Source organism: Charadrius vociferus, unplaced genomic scaffold, assembly GCF_000708025.1.
Source record: "Charadrius vociferus isolate BGI_N301 unplaced genomic scaffold, ASM70802v2 scaffold559, whole genome shotgun sequence".
Lineage (NCBI taxonomy): Eukaryota > Metazoa > Chordata > Aves > Charadriiformes > Charadriidae > Charadrius > Charadrius vociferus.
In genome coordinates, this window is record NW_009650252.1 from 178,984 (window position 1) to 194,989 (window position 16,006).

General features: G+C 42.0%; 2 protein-coding genes across 2 annotated transcripts in view; one reads left to right on the forward strand and one right to left on the reverse strand.

The window, feature by feature from the left end:
* Positions 1 to 64, reverse strand: part of PASK (PAS domain containing serine/threonine kinase) — a 21,144-nt gene extending 21,080 nt beyond the window's left edge. The window contains exon 1 of the mRNA XM_009893085.1: positions 56 to 64. Coding sequence (XP_009891387.1) covers positions 56 to 64 — 9 coding nt within the window. The remainder of the gene's footprint in view (positions 1 to 55) is intronic.
* Positions 65 to 520: 456 nt separating this feature from the next.
* PPP1R7 (protein phosphatase 1, regulatory subunit 7) overlaps positions 521 to 16,006 on the forward strand; it is a 15,679-nt gene continuing 193 nt past the window's right edge. The window contains exons 1-10 of the mRNA XM_009893070.1: positions 521 to 599; positions 765 to 887; positions 5,181 to 5,236; positions 6,208 to 6,273; positions 6,884 to 7,014; positions 7,901 to 8,063; positions 11,504 to 11,620; positions 12,591 to 12,695; positions 13,259 to 13,345; positions 15,807 to 16,006. The exon at positions 15,807 to 16,006 is cut by the window's right edge and continues 193 nt beyond it. Coding sequence (XP_009891372.1) covers positions 557 to 599; positions 765 to 887; positions 5,181 to 5,236; positions 6,208 to 6,273; positions 6,884 to 7,014; positions 7,901 to 8,063; positions 11,504 to 11,620; positions 12,591 to 12,695; positions 13,259 to 13,345; positions 15,807 to 15,983 — 1,068 coding nt within the window. The 5' untranslated portion in view covers positions 521 to 556 and the 3' untranslated portion in view covers positions 15,984 to 16,006. The remainder of the gene's footprint in view (positions 600 to 764; positions 888 to 5,180; positions 5,237 to 6,207; positions 6,274 to 6,883; positions 7,015 to 7,900; positions 8,064 to 11,503; positions 11,621 to 12,590; positions 12,696 to 13,258; positions 13,346 to 15,806) is intronic.

The window sequence follows — 16,006 nt, forward strand, 5'->3', positions numbered from 1 at the left end:
GGCCGTGGCGGCCCGCGGAGCCGGGGCAGGCTTGGGGCGGCGGTGTGTGTGTTACCTGGGGCATGGCGTGGTGACTTCCCCTTCCCCGGGGGCTCCACTTGCGCGAGGTGGAAGATGTGTGTTTGTTGAGATGACCGTGACGTAAAAATTAAAGATAACAAGAAAGAAATCCCCTGGCATGGCATTGCTTTTCCTCAGTCGCCCCGTGAAACGAGAGGAAATACTGAGGGGGGGGCGAAGAATAGCTTTAGGTCCCTAGCGGCAGGGTGGCCACTAGAGTTGTGTCTGGGTAAACGGTGAAGAGCTCTCGCAGGTTGTGCTGGGGATACGGTTACTTTTATCTTCAGGGATCTTTTACTTATTTTTGATGCCTTCACTTCTTTGTGTCATCGGTACTATTGTACATGATACTGATTTTTTTTTTTTTTCTAAAGGCTTTTAAAATGTAATAGTTCTAATTCCATCTCCGTAATCTTTGGAATTGCACTTCATTGATCTAAGAAATTTCCTTTTTCCTCCAGTCTTCTTCCCAGATTGTTGGTTTTAGGAAGATGTGATGGGAGGAAAAAGTGCATCCAAAATCAAAGTAGAAACAAGGGGTAAGAGGCCTTTTATTTAAGACTAAACCTTTCATTTAGTTAACTTAGGATTTCTACTAACTGCATTAGTGGTATATGTGAATCCTGGTTATTATATCTGCCTGCTTCTTCCCCCCACCCCACTGCTGAAAATAGTGTAATTCTGCTATTGTGTATCTTACACAGTTGATAAGCGGATTGAGTCAGAGGAGTCTGGAGACGAAGAAGGGAAGAAGCAAGCAGTTCGCTTAGTAACAGACCTCAGTCAGCAAAGCCTGAGAGATGAGCAGAATGGTGAGAACTCCACAGGTACTTTGCCAACCTAAATGATCGTGTTAGGAAGTGTCGTCTTACCAGTCTGTACGGTAGTATTCTGGTACCATTCCTTTGTTTCTTGTGGCTGCATGATGGTTGTATCGATGTTAGTGAACAACGTGAATCTGCCCTAGAGCAATCTTCTTTAAATAAAAATAAATGATAGTGTTATCACTGCTAAAATTTGCCTTTTTTTATGGAATCGCTGATACGAGACCTTTTTTTTTTTCTTAGTTATCCATCCACATTGGTCTTTGAAATCTTTAATATCAAAAGGCAAAACACCTTTATTCATACTTTTTATGTGGAAATGGAGTAACATTCTGTGGAAAGATGCTGGAAATGTTTGTTAGAAATAAACAGAAACAGCTTTCCAGAATTCTGCTTTAGCGTATATAGTTTTTTTACATAAAGAGTTGACAGATTCCTTTGGAAGGTGAAGACTATTTCTAGATAGATTGAAGACGTCATTTTTTTTTCTTTAATTTAAAATTCCAAGACATCAAAATTATATCTGTTTGAATCCTCTTGACTTTAAACTTTGCCAACTATTTTTATTTGTATTAGAACACTGGGTAGAAATGTGGACAGACTTCTTGAAGCCTGTGCACGTTGGATGGAAGGGTTTGCTTTTCAGAAGTTTGCGTAGAATTTTTCAGAGCAGCTCCATCTCTGAAGACCCTGTGTGGCAATATCATCTGGGCTTTTGGTGCTGGCTAACAATCTGAGGTGTAATAGCATCCTTTTGGTAGATATGTTCATGTGATTATTATTGGTCTTGAAATTGAAGTGAAATAATACAGCAAATATTCTGCAGCGAATTTTAATCCTTTTTGACTGTATCTACTGCAGATCCCTCCTAATCTTAACCTTGCCCACTGGAATTTGCAAAAGTATTTTCCAAACTAGAAAATTATTGTGAGAATTTTAAATCTCATCTCATAACTATAAATTAACTCATCTAGGTATAATTCATTGTTGATTGTAAAAAAGCCACCTATATATTAATTAAAAGATGATGTGGTGAAGTCTGTAAAAGTGTAAGAGCACACCTAGCAAATTGTACCTCCCAAGCTCTCTGTGATCGATAATACCACAATGCAGATCAGTCAGGCGCAGTTTTCCTTTGCATGCAAGTAACACTGAGTGTTTGTTCAGCTGATGTAATTTAGCTGTGCATTTGCAGTTAGATTTTTTTATGTTGTTCCCCTCGGAATTATAGTATTAGAGAAAATACTTCAAGGGACATACTTTCATTCCAATGAAAACAAGCAAAAGACACAGCTTCGGTGACTGAATTACATTGGATACCATTTAATGTAATGACTTTATTGTTACTTTTTCTTCTTCCAAACTGAAGCCAAAGGATTCAGAAAACTTGTAGGGCAGAAACCAAGCAGAGGAATAATTTTGGAACATTTGAGTTACTTTCTGCAGCTAGCTTTTGAGCTTCTCAGCTGGAAGGAAAATTAAGCGTCTTGTACATTTTTCACAGAAGATCATAAATAGAAAGAGCTTAAGCAGCTGAAATTTCAAATTTATAATTTAGCTAATTCTCTGAGGAATAGCACCTCTGTCTAGAAAGCTTATAACTTGGCTATTTATAATATTTTTCATGCATATGCAGTTAAAAAGTGTAGTTAGGCTTTTAGTTGCTTTAAATGCTTGTGGTAGTGTGAACTTACATAACTCAGTAACTACTGTTCCGTACTGCGGAATTTGGTTTCCTGAATGTCGTATTTTTTTCCTACATCTGCAAAGCTGTGTAGCTCACAGGCATGGGTTACACAAAAATTCGCTTAAGTAACTTCACTGCCAGAGCAATGTTTTTTTTCCCCTTGAGAAACCTGCTACATTAAAAATTGTGGACTAAAGCACTGTTTGCATACATACTGCATGAAAGTGAAATGACAGTTCTGTTTGTAAAGCAACTGTATAGAAGGGTCAGTTTAGGGTGTTTTATGTCCACTTAGTTCATAAATGAAATGTTGGTTGACAATTAATAGGACTAAATCTGCTAGAATGATTTTTGTTTCTCTTCTTTGAGAGAAAATGTCCTTTAACCTTCTTATACCAGTACTGATTTATCAGTATACACATCTCACTCAGACTGCTGTGCGGAGAGCGTTTTATACACACAACATAAACTTTATGAGAGTTGGCCCTATTACATAAATGCTGTTGCATCTGTGTTCAGTTCTAAATTGCTTTTATCTCAGTGAATTCGATACACATATCCTGTGTGATTTGGTTTTGCACCTTTGGATTTGTGTGCTTTTTTCCCACGCTGGGTTTACCAGGACTTGGTAAACCACTCAAACCACTCAAAGCCACGTGACAAAAATACGAGGGGATGTTCTTGTATTGATGAAGTTCCTTCACTCTCAGCTACGCTTTGACAGATCCCAGAACAGAGTACTTAACACCTTGCCAAAACCAAATGTGTATAAATAGTCTGTAACGGGTGCTGTGATAAAACATGTAATTTTATAGAGAAGCCTGCCAGCAAAACAAGGTCGAATGATATTTTTTTGACGTGGTTGAAGAATTTTTTTTTACTGAGTGCATGACTGGCTTTACTGTTGGACAACTTTAAAGTCTCAAAAGAAGTCCTTTCACTGTGAGCACTAACTTACTGCCAGTAGAACATAATACAAGGGGAACAGTTTGGTTTCTTTATGTGATATCTGAAATAACTGTTGTTGCAAACTTGGGCTCCTGTTCTATTCCTGTTGGCTGTAAATTCGGCTAGGCTGCTTGTTTGGCTTGGAGCACTTTATGCTGGCAGCTGTTTGCACCCTAGAAATAGGTCAGAGATGCAGCCTTGGTAGCAGCAGGGTAGGGTATCGTACTCCCCTGCTGAAGCGTGTAGCTCCTGATCTGGAGGAAAACTTAAGAAAATTCAAGTGTTGCCCACTGCTAAAATGCTAATAGGCGTATGTATGCATGTTTTGGTGGTGTTTCTATAATGTCATTCAATGTTACCAAGCCTACCAGCTCATTTTGCATCCTCAAAGTGTACTTTGGGCTCCCTGCTAATTTATGCTATGAAGAACATTAAAAGCTGAGGGACAAAGGATTGCCTTTCAGTCTTAACTGCCATGAGTCGGTTCAGTTAGTGCTCTTTCCTGTTTGAAGGCCCAGGCAAGAGCAGTAGCCCAAATACAGCAAGGTAAATGATGGTGCATGGAGCTGTCAAAACCTTGGAGTTTGATGGCAGTATTAAAAATTGTAATGCTTGTATTGTTCATCCTTACAATACTACTTACAGTGCCGAGCATCACTAGGAAAAACACTTGTTAAGTATAGGAGACATTTGGCATTTATAAGGGTGCTGTAAGCATGCTGGGCTATAAAAGCAGTCACTACTTCTGGGTTAATGGGATGAGCTTGCATACAGTAATGCAGGAGTTAACACAAAAGCCTTTGGGATTTGACTGTAAAGTTCCTTGATTTTTTTGGTAGTACATACAGAAGGTACACCCATGAAGTGGAAAGGGGTTGCGTGTTTTATGTCTGTTTGGCAAAGTCAAATTAGACTTCAACTGGAAATTGATGCAACCATCAACACCATCTTCAACAAATGGGAATCAGGCATGAATTATTCAGCATGAATCTATTCAGTAAACTTTGCTCCCTCTGGTGCTATCATAGAAGCACAGCAAATGTTGGGCTGTCTTCCGGAGCTATAAAGGCATTTCCCAAGAAAATGTATGCAGCGTGATAAGGTTTTTCTAGCATATCAGTGAGTTCAGCCAAACAAAAGAAGGGAGATCCATGCCAAAGTGTGCATAACATTGACATAAACTGGCAATATTTATGAAAGAAAAGCGGAAGGGTGGGATTGCCGAGATGCTTGGTCATTCCTGGCACTATCGTTAGATTCCTTCTTGGCAATGTTAGGTTGTCGGAGAAGCATAGATGCTTTGGATGGTATATCCTCAGAGGGGTGATGGCCTTAAGTGTAAAGAAAAGGAATCCTGCCCAGATCAGTCTTACGCCCGCAGTATTCAGCAGCCACAGAGGCAGTCTGGAGAAGGTGCTGTTCTTTCTATCTTTTGCATCCAGGCATGAAATTCTGTTGGTTTCTTTTCATGACTAGGTGTCACAATGAAAGCCAAATAGGTGAAGTATATTTTTAATGCAGCAGAACATCTGAACTGTGCATCTCATGTTTTTCTTCTTCTGAGGAGCATTTACTCCCTTTGTCTCTCCAGATGTTACCCATTGTTACCTTGCCTTTAGCTGTCAGGTATCAGAAGTTTAATGTATTTGTTTCTCCTGCAGGAGAAGCAGAGACACCAGTGGACATGGAGACGATTAGCCTGGACCCAGAAGCTGAGGTAAAGACAGATTTTTGTCCTTATGGGCTTTATATAGCAGGGAGGAAAAGGTAGGCAAAGGCAAGTATTGAAACCTGGTTAAAATATATAATTTTTCTGAAGGTGCTGGCTGTCATGATCTTACCCAGAATTGATTCAGAGCCTTTAGACTAGAAGTAGAGGTGTTTTATTCTTGATCAGTAGCTGAAACGTTCTGTTAGTAATTTAGAATTTTAAATTGAGCATGGAGGCACTGAAAGCGGGGCTATGCTACAAGCATTATTGACAGGCTACGAGCTTTTGTGAGAATATTTTTAATGAAGTGATTGTTCGTGTCAGACCCATGATCTGTAATAGGCACAGCTACTTAACCAGCCTTGTGCCTTGGCATTGGCAGCCTCATGAGCCTGTCAGCTGGAGAGCTTTTGAGCTTGGGTGGTGAAGTGCTCTATTTCTCCTTGACTGCCCTGCAAAACTGGGACTGGGGCTGGACAGCACAGATGTGAAATGGATCAGCTGATTGTTAACAGAGTTAGTGTTCACAGAACCACCAGATTATTTGAACTATCGGTGGTTCCTGTTCATCTGAGGCCTGGAACTGGAAATAGAAAGGTGGGTGCGTTCCAGTTAAGTCTTAACAAAGTGGTAAGAGAATTTTATGCAATGCTTTATTCATGCTAAACAGCAGAATTTGCCTCAGTAAATTCAGAATTTACTGTAAAAGATTTCAGATTTTGGTGAAACAGTGCCCAGACTGAGGAAAGGGCTGTTGCCTTTTTGCAGATACTGTGTTTGCCGTTGACAAGCTTCGGCCACGTGCTTCACCTGTGGTGGTAAAATTATGTGCCAAACCCAACTTTCACAAGCTCTTTGAAGGGAAGTTTTAATGAGCTGCGCATTTTGTAAGACTACTTTTCCTTAGAACAAAGTACCAGGGTGATCTTTGAAGAGTGTTTTGAAACAACTGCTGAATCACTCTATTTCTCTTTCAGGATGTTGACTTGAACCATTTCCGAATTGGGAAGATTGAAGGATTTGAGGTGCTCAAGAAAGTGAAGGTAACAGCCCTGAGGAATTGGAACTGGAGATTTTGTATACCTAACCTATAAGAGGACAGATAGAGGAGTCTCTTTGGCTGAGATCCTAATGTTTACACTTCATGTTTAACTGAAGGAGGTAGTGTTTCCCCATTTGTCAAGTAGTAAGAAAGATCCTGGGGTTTTGCAAGTTGGTTTTGAAAGCGGATGAGAGACAACACACATCCTAAGAGACACCTTCTGTACTTGCACAGTAGGCTTAACATAGAATAATGTTGATTGGAAAGGGCCTCTGGAGGTCTTTAGTAAACCCCTGCTCAAAGCAGGGTCGTTAGAGCATGTTACTTAAGGTCTTCTCCAGTCAAGCTCTTGAGTGTTTCCAAGGATGGAGATTACATAGCCTCTCGGGGCTGCTGTTCTAGTGTCTGACCATCTTTGTGGTAAAAAGATCTGTTTCTGTACAGTTGGAATAAAACAAGAAAAGATTCTTTAAAAAACAAAAACCCAAACCAAACAAAACCCAATGGGGGAAAAAAAACACCAACCTTATTGTCTATATGCCAAAAGGCATTACATGCTGTCATTCATATCTGTTTTCCTGTTTGTTTTTAAACTTTTCCCCAACTACTAGACTCTTTGTCTCCGTCAGAATTTGATTAAGCACATTGAGAACCTGGAGCAATTGCAGACCTTGCGGGAACTGGATCTCTACGACAATCAAATTCGGAAGATTGAGAACTTGGAGTCTCTAGTGGAACTTGAGTGAGTCCAGGGGAATCACCAGCATTAGGTTGGGGGTGGTTTACTGAGTTACTCACGCTGTACTTACTCCAGTGTGTATCACCCAGGCCTTTCTCATGATTCATTTGGGTGCTCTGTGAAGGATAATGTCTGTTCTCCATTGGTATTTCACCTGTGGAGTAAATTAGTTTCATAATCCTGAAGCTCACCAGGGATAGTAAGCTGGAAGTGAAATGTGTGTTGTATAAAGCAGCGAGAATGATCGGTGGTTGCAGCTTCTCTGTGGGTGTGGAAGCGCTCAGGCACCCCTTGCTCTTGGCAGTGAGAGCTCTGTATAACGTCTTTTATTCCTGCAGAAAATGACAAAAGATTTCAGTTGAGATTAGGACTTTTGGGGGGGGGGTGTGTTAGGGAAGGAGTAGTGCTCTTCCCAGTTCCTGCACTTGTCTGTGATCGCTCTGGAGGTACATTACAACACTGTTCTCATGGGGGTGAGGACGACTGTCCTACTTTCCACAGTCTTAACTGCTTCATGCTGATGGGAGGCTTTGAGGTTGTCCTGTCAGAGGCAGATCTTGTAGGCACGTACCTTTCCCAAGGAATATGTAGTACTGAAGACTGACTTCCTCCCATGGTGGTAGCTCCACGGCTTGACAAAATTATGGCTATCTTCTGCAGGATTTTTATTTTAATTTTTTATTCCTCTGACACACTGTAAAAGTATTTTGAAAGTTATATTTGTTGTCATTTCTGATAAAAAGAAATGTCACTTATGACTCTAGATTCAAGGCCTAGCAAAGTGCTTGATCTCTGCAGATATTGAGGTCCCCCGCCAATTTACAAGTGCCTCTTCCAGAGTCATCCGTGACTGATGGACTGAAGAGACCTTTGTTTTGTTTTACCTCAGGATCCTGGACATCTCCTTTAACGTTCTGCGACACATTGAAGGACTAGATCGACTTACCCAACTTAAAAAACTCTTCCTTGTCAACAACAAAATTGGCAAAATTGAGAATTTGAGCAACTTGCAGATGCTACAGATGTTAGAGTTGGGATCCAATCGAATTCGGGTAGGCTTGTTCTACAAGATGTTAGCTGGAGAGTTTTGAGCTCTTTGGCTTGGGATTAGCCTTTTCTGAAAATGCACTTCATTGACTTTAACTTGCAATTTTGTTCTTTTTATTGTTCCAGTCATTTAATGTGTAATTGCTTATTTGCTGCGCATGCTGGATCCTTTAATTATGTATGCATGTAGTGCCTGGCCACTAAATTACTATTTATGAATTTCTCTTTAATGAACTCGTACATCCCCTGTGTGTTGCCTTTTGCAGATGATGGTTTCCTCCTGCTAGAGAGCCAAGCCTGTCAAAACTAGCAATTACTGTTTTCTCTTGCCTTCCTAGAGGCTGGCACTGTTTCAATAAAACCTATCGAATGCAAATTTAATTCTAGTTTGATTTGTATGTGTAATTAATGAGAGACATAGCAGGCTAGTCTCACTCAGGAAAAAGATTTTCTTGAGGCTTTCCTCTGAAATACCTCAAAAACCTGGTACTGTACTGCTGATTACTGTGGATTTTTATTGTGCAGTTTGTGACTTTCTCAATTTAGGTGATGTAAAATCTGTGCCACTTAAAGGAAAGCAGTTCTGAGTAGTCTCTCCTGTCTTTAAGGAGACATTAAAATAACTATTAATTTTTTAGAAGCTTTTTCAATTACATAGGCTTTAGAAAATACTTGTGACAGATGAGTGCATTTCAACCTGAAAATTGCTTAAATTGGTGCTCCGCCTTTACAATCTCTGAAAAATTACTTGTTATGCTGAAAGAGCAAATTAGGAAAAGAACCATTTGTCCTCTGTATTTCAAGCCTTTTGGAAGCACACCTCTTCTAGAGAGGAGTGAAACTTCAGCTATTATAAACAGTCTTTTAAAGCAGAAATGTGTGCTGCTTTTATGAACTGGAAACATTTTATTTTGCTCCTAAAGCTAAACTGGACTAAATTCCTTTCCATCCAAACAAATTTCTACTTTGAAAATTAAATTATTTACGAGAATAAATCTAGACTGTGAGAACATTGGCCTGATCACATAAGTGATTAGGAACCTTAGAGTTTGCACAGGTTGGGGGAACATGAGTTAGAGAGATGCACTTCCCTTTGCTCAGAAACATAACAGGCGAAGCACACTCCTTATTGATTTCAGTAAGGTAACCTTACTGATTTCAAAAGCTGGGTTAAGCAAAACTATTGTATTCCATAGGTAAGCATTGTTACCCTCTGGAAAAAAAAAAATAAATCCAGCTAGGTTTCTGAATTGATACTTAGGCGGTACATTATCACCAGTGTTGTCAAGCCAAAGAATATCTTTTAAACAATTAGGTTAGATGTATTTTATGTGTGTTTTCTCAGTGTTGAGCCTGAGCATATTAACAAAACAACCAAAAAACCTGGTTATTACCGTATGGGTAACACAAGCTTCTTAAATTACTTTATATTTCACATTTTTTTCTGTTCATCTGTTAATTCTATTTTGGCTTCCTCAAACAGCACTGCTGCATGCTTCTAATTGCTTTACTGGAGTGACTAACCTGTGCCTAGGCTAGGCATGAAGAAATACATCTCATGTTATTTGAGGACACCTAAAACTCTTTTAATAGTTTTCTCTTGGCAGGGTGGGCTGGCTATGCGCTTTACATGGACTGTCTGTTCAGGCAGCGTTCTTGGCTCGGAGGGGCCTGACGTACCCATCCCCTGTGCATTAAAGCTTGTGCAGTAATGCCGTCTTAGTCATTTTGCAGCACACTCTGACCTTTCAGAGTGTGTCATGACGTACTAAGCACTTGTAGTTCTCTTCCTTTTGTGTGAATGGTGGGGAAGCAGAACTTTGTGCTTGAGCTGATGCATTTCATGCTTTTTTTTCCAAAGCTGGACTGAGGCAGCTGTAAGACAGGCACTTCATTATTTGTTCCTTAGGTTTTTCTCCCCTCATGTCCATCTGTTTGATACTCTCTCTTAAGTGTGGCTTTTTCATAGCTTTAAGTAGCATTTTTGTCCTGACTCTTTCTTATGAGTATCCTGAGAGTCACAAGTATTTCCTCCTCAGGGCTGGGGTAGCTGCCCAAATCTATCATTTTCTTGCTAGGTCAAAACAGGGGTAGTAAGTCCGCAGGCTAGAAGGAGGGTGAACCCCAGTCTGCTGCTAAACACCTTATGTTGAATCTGTTGGCACTTGTGGGATAGAGCTTGAAGAGCTGCTTTCCTTTCCAGAGTGTATGAACACACAGTGTGTGTGTCTGCATCCATCTTCCTCTTCCTTCCTTCATACACACATGGGTAAATGTGCACACGTGCGTGCGCGCACACACACACAGAGTAATCTAAGTGGTGCTAGGACTCAGTGGCCTATCTCACCAGCACTACTAGTCCCTGAAACTCTTCCAGGCAAGAAAATGTGGAAAAGCTGAATGTCACAAGGTACTTGAGCACAGATGCACAGCTGTGTGTGCTTCTGTATCCATATTACTGTTCTGCTGTGAGGCGAAGTCTGTTTTTAAGATTCTTGTCTCTTTTAACAGCACCTTTTTTTGAATTGAGAGACTTTACCATGCAAAAAAACCATTTTGTTTTCTTTCCTTCTGTTTACAGGAGCCCTTTCTAAGCCCACCTTTTTCCCCTTTTCTTGCCCTTTTTTCTCTCTTCTGTTTGTGCTTTCTGGTACCCTTAAGGAAGGGCACCATTCTTTATTTCTGTAAACAAAGAATATGGTTCTTCTTGATGCCTCACAGGGATCCTTATTTTCTCCCACTGAAAGCTGAGCTCAGGACTTAAACTGGTATAGTGTCTATGTCCTGCCAGTAGCATGTATATTTAAAATATGTACATCACTTAGTATGTGTGTGTTCTGCCAGTAGCATGAATATATAGCCAGCAGTTACATAAATTAACACATACACCCAAGAGACAGTTAACCTTGCTTCTGACAGAGCAACTGTTGTGCAGAGATGCTAAACAGCATGCCTCTGACCATGTTATGCGGTCACTGATGGTCAGGACTAAATTTGCAAATTGTATTTTCTCCTCCCAGATTCTCTTTCCATTCACTAGTGACAGATTTTTTTCTGCTTCACAAATTAGTATCTCCTGCCCTGGATACACGTCATGGCCCAGGGAGTGTCACTTTCAAGCGCTCCCTGTGCCTTTCCATTCTCTGCTCTTGCTGCCTGGACAGTGGAGACAACAGCTGGGACAGAGATGTGACCCTTGCTGAAAATCAGCAAATAGTAGTGCCACAAGCCACCTGTCACATGGGCTGAGGTTTGCTGTCACTGCAGAAAGTCCTTACTCTGCTCTTGGGGCATACCTTGTGTGCGCTTTGCATTGTGGATTTGGCAAGCTCGTGTTTCTCAGGAGTGCAGCTCCACGGGTCAAGGCTATAAAATGCCAACTGCATGTACAGGTTGCAGCGTTTGCATCCCAGCAATAGCACTGTCTCCTTTGGGCATTTTGCAGGCAATTGAAAACATTGACACCTTGGCTAATCTTGACAGTCTGTTCCTTGGAAAGAATAAAATCACCAAGCTCCAGAACTTGGATGCGCTGACAAACCTGACTGTGCTCAGCATACAGGTATTGATTCTACTTTGTACTGCTGTGTTTTGAACCACCTTGTAATTTATAAGCTCTTCTGATTCAGCAGGTCTTAAGTGTTTGAGTCAAACTCCTCTACTGGAAGAAGGTTTGATAGTCTCTGTGCTGTTTTTTCTCATCCTTTCGTACTAAATGAGATTGACAGACACTGATGAAATGATAAAACAAGTCTTTGATTTTTATGAAAGAGAGAGCAGGAAATGAGTGTTATTCCCCATTTCCTTCCTGAAATACTGTTTCCTAATACATTTCAATAACATCAAATTAGTTACCCCAGGTAAGTTGTTATAATGGCAGTGGGCTCAGTGTCGCTACTGTCTTCGCGAAGAGGGAAGAAATGTGAACAACCCTGTGCTAGATGAAATCTGTCCTTAATGAGTGTATGGAAAGTTTCTTCCTTTTTCAAAGGTGGAATAAAAGATACTCAACTAATTTCTTTCATTGAATCTCCTCCTCATCTGTGCGACAATGCTGTGCAGCCTAATGTCTCTTACAACCGTTAGTAAGGAAAGTGTACTCGCTACACGTTGTAGTACCTGTTTGTGTCATTATTCTATAGGAGTAAAGAATTAGGTACAGCAGAGTGTGTTGGGATTGAAGTGTTGTAACTTCCCTTCTGATCATTCCATTTAAAAAGACCTACAAAATGCACGCTATTAATATATAGGCCTGTTGTTTCTAAAGAAACCAAGTGGAAAACTTTCAGGCTGCAACTTTTGATGGGAAAGTCAGAGTCTACTTCTTCTAAACTTTGAGACTTTGGCTCCCGTGGAACTTCTTTGTGCATTCGTGGTACGGAGATCAAACGAGCTGAGCTCATGAGATCAGTGTGGACCCAAGCAGACTGTTTCCCCTTCCCATTCACACTTCAGAGAAATGCTTTTTCTCTGGTGACTTGCTTGGGTTTTGGTTTGTTTAGAGTGGACTTAAACTGCTGTTACACTTTCAGAATAACCGTCTGACCAAGATTGAGGGACTGCAGAGCTTGGTGAATTTGCGAGAGTTGTACCTCAGCCACAACGGCATCGAAGTCATCGAGGGACTGGAGAACAATGTGAGCTCCTCCAGATCTTCTGGAGTAGAATTGTTTTTGTGACCTGGGAAGGGGAAGCACAAGCTACAGAAGCCTGTAGCGCTTTCATTCTCACCCAACAGTAGATGCCATTGTCAGAGAGCACAGACAATCTGGAACTTAGCTGGCTGTGTGAAAGGCAGAAAAAACCCCAACCCTTTTCTAAAGCTGTTGAGTTGCCAGCTGCAAAAACTTCGTTCAGCTCTGCTTCTCAAGAGGACACTTACAATCTGATTTTTAATGGATACCTCCTCTTACGGTACTACGAGGAAAGCTCACTTTTTAGGAGCCCCTGGCTGACAGTTGCCATCGGGTAGTAATTGCTTTCATTTTTGTCACATGGGTTCTTGGGAGGTCAGTAACCCAGCTTAATTAAAAACAGTTTTCCACGCTATATTTAGGCAGTGAGAGTTCTTGCACTGCGTGTAAGCAGCTGGTAATAATGTGTCTTTGCTTCTGACAATTTCCACCTCTGGGCCTGCAAAAAGTGGGAAGGAAAAGAGGAAAGAAAATACTGTCTAATGTTTTTGTGTTTGCTTGTCTAGAACAAACTCACAATGCTGGACATTGCATCCAACAGAATCAAGAAGATTGAAAATATCAGTCACCTAACAGAGCTGCAGGAATTCTGGGTAAGCGCAGGCTGGGGCTGCTCCTGGAAAATGTCTGTACGATGGTGAAAGAAACCCTTCTGGTGGGGAGCAGCAGGAGGGTGGTATACGTGTGTGTCTTGGAGTAAACTCTTCTTGTTCTGGTGACCAGCTTGACAGTCTGCATGGATACAGTATAGATGATGGTTTCCCCTAAGGAAAGAGTTGAGCTTAGAAAAAAAAAAATCTTTGCAGGGCTTTGCTTACTGGCAATGAACCTGTCTCTATCCAGGAGATAGGCCCTCCCTTCATGCTTGTGATGGTTATGGAGCAGCCCGACTGTGTCCTATTTTTGCCAATCTCATCTTTCTTGAAGTGATCATGACAGTGTAATGGGGGAGCTGATCCTGTCTCACCACTGTGCCAGATCACACTGCCTGTTTAGAGCAGAGTCGATATGTTCATGTCATTATAAATATGAAGGAAATTAAACTGTCTTCTGGTTTACTTCCAGTTCTGTGAGGCAGGTAACTGTTTAGGGTTGCTTCTGTTTGTTTCTGGCAGCCTAAATAGCGGAGCCCTTTGTCATTCGTAAGTCTGGTCAGGAAATACACAGACACACTGCCTCCTGAAACATCAGTATCCTGCCGTGTTTGGGAGCTGTGTACAAATCTGCTCGTGTTTGGGGGGCAAAATGCAGCAGATGTTCAGGAGTTGGCATGTGCTGTAGCTCATACAGAATTTCTGCCTGTCAAGGCTGAGAATAAGAGTTGTGCTGCTTAATGGCTGTTGTTTGGAGTTCAGTTATTTCAACTCTTGAGCAGAGGCTGAGATAAAAGGAGTGGAAAGTAGCTGCAAATGATACCAAGTTAGAGCCTGGAGTCTGGGCTACTTGGCCCATTTTCCTCATCTTGCAGTGTGGCTTAGCAGTGGTGTTATCTGGCAGTGCCTATGCCATAAGTAACTCTTTAAATAACAGGAGCTGAGAAGCCCATTTGCCATGACATCTTTTGGGCGGTAAAAATGAGACAGTGTGGTGTGGCTGGCTTGGGACCTGTCATCATCCTTTGCAATTTCCTCCAGTCTTCCTTTTTTCTGTTGCTCTGCTTAGAGAAGGTGGCATTGCACAGCTGTTTCCACTTGTTTTCCAGAAAGTAAAGGGAAGATCCTAACCTCATTGGACTTCCTTTGCAAAAACACTTGTTTGTTTAGAGTCCTTTGTCAAACCAGAGCATTGGCCAAGATCTGTTAGCTGAACCCAGAAAGTGCCCTCCTGGCTTTTTTCCACTTTAACACTCTTTTTTTTTTAAAAAAGAGGTGATGTGCTTTTTGATAAAGAGCAGGACAGAATTTTCTTTGATGTGAACAAGTGTTGCATCTACTAATTTATATTTTTTTCACTGACTGTAGAGCTGAAGCCATATAAGTCATTTCCCAGTACCACCTTCCCGGTGGAGGGACTGAGAGATCCAAAGGCCACGTCACTTTGCTGAAATAATGCTGAAGGGCACCTACAGGAAAGCTGGAGAGGGACTTTTTACAAGGGCATGGAGTGATAAGATATGGGGGAATGGCTTCAAACTGGAAGAGGGGAGATTTAGATGAGATAAATCCCTGTGCGGGTGGTGAGCCCCTGGTGCAGGTTGCCCAGAGAAGCTGTGGCTGCCCCATCCCTGGAGGTGTTCAAGGCCAGGTTGGACAGGGCTCTGAGCAGCCTGGGCTGGTGGGAGGTGTCCCTGCCCAGGGCAGGGGGGTTGGACTAGATGATCTTTAAGGTCCCTTCCAACCTGAACCATTCTATGATTCTCTGGATTGGACAGCATGTCCAGCCTTGCACAGTTGGTGTCCTTGCCAGACATTTGAAGCGTTCATCCACTCGCATGGGAATTCCTTTGCAGTGCCAGCAATGAGGCAGCTCCTGGGCTGGCAGGAGCAGAGCATGAATCGGAGAGTGGCGCTTTCTCCAGAGGGCAGAAGCAGTTTTCATGGGGAAGTGATGTAAAGGGGAGAGGAAAAATGTCACTTCTCACATCAGTTCGGGACCTTTTTTAATGTTTCTTGGGAAGTCATGAAAGCAAAGATAGATGTCCCAGTGGAAGCAAATCTTGACATAAGGATTTCCAACCCTTACATGAACAGTGTATGGACTGGGACACTGTATAAAGAGTGTCTCGGGGTCTTGCTGGGTCTTTCCCAGCACACTGGTTGGACTGGATACGCTGTCTGAAGGGGGGAGTGTTTGACTGTCAACCCGGGACAGCGTGGGGAAGCTGGAGGTGATTAGCGAGGCCTGGAGTGAGATGGGAAAGCATATCTCGGAGATTACAGGGGGAGAACAATCATGTAGACTGGGTCGTCATATATGTGCATGAAGACTGTACAGCGTTGCTACCCCTGGATAGGAGTAACCCTCCTGAGCAGCATCGGTGTGGTGAGGTTGCTGCGAACCAGGCCTAGCTTGGGAGTATCTGTTTGTGTGAGTGTGCCTGTATGTGCTCTGCAGATGAACGATAATCTCGTCGAGAGCTGGAGTGACCTGGATGAGCTGAAAGGAGCGAAGAACTTGGAAACTGTGTATCTGGAGCGAAACCCTTTGCAGAAGGATCCCCAGTACCGGCGCAAAATCATGCTGGCCCTCCCAACTGTCCGGCAAATTGATGCCACGTTTGTTCGATTCTGAACCTCCTGCTGCCCGCCCCCCCC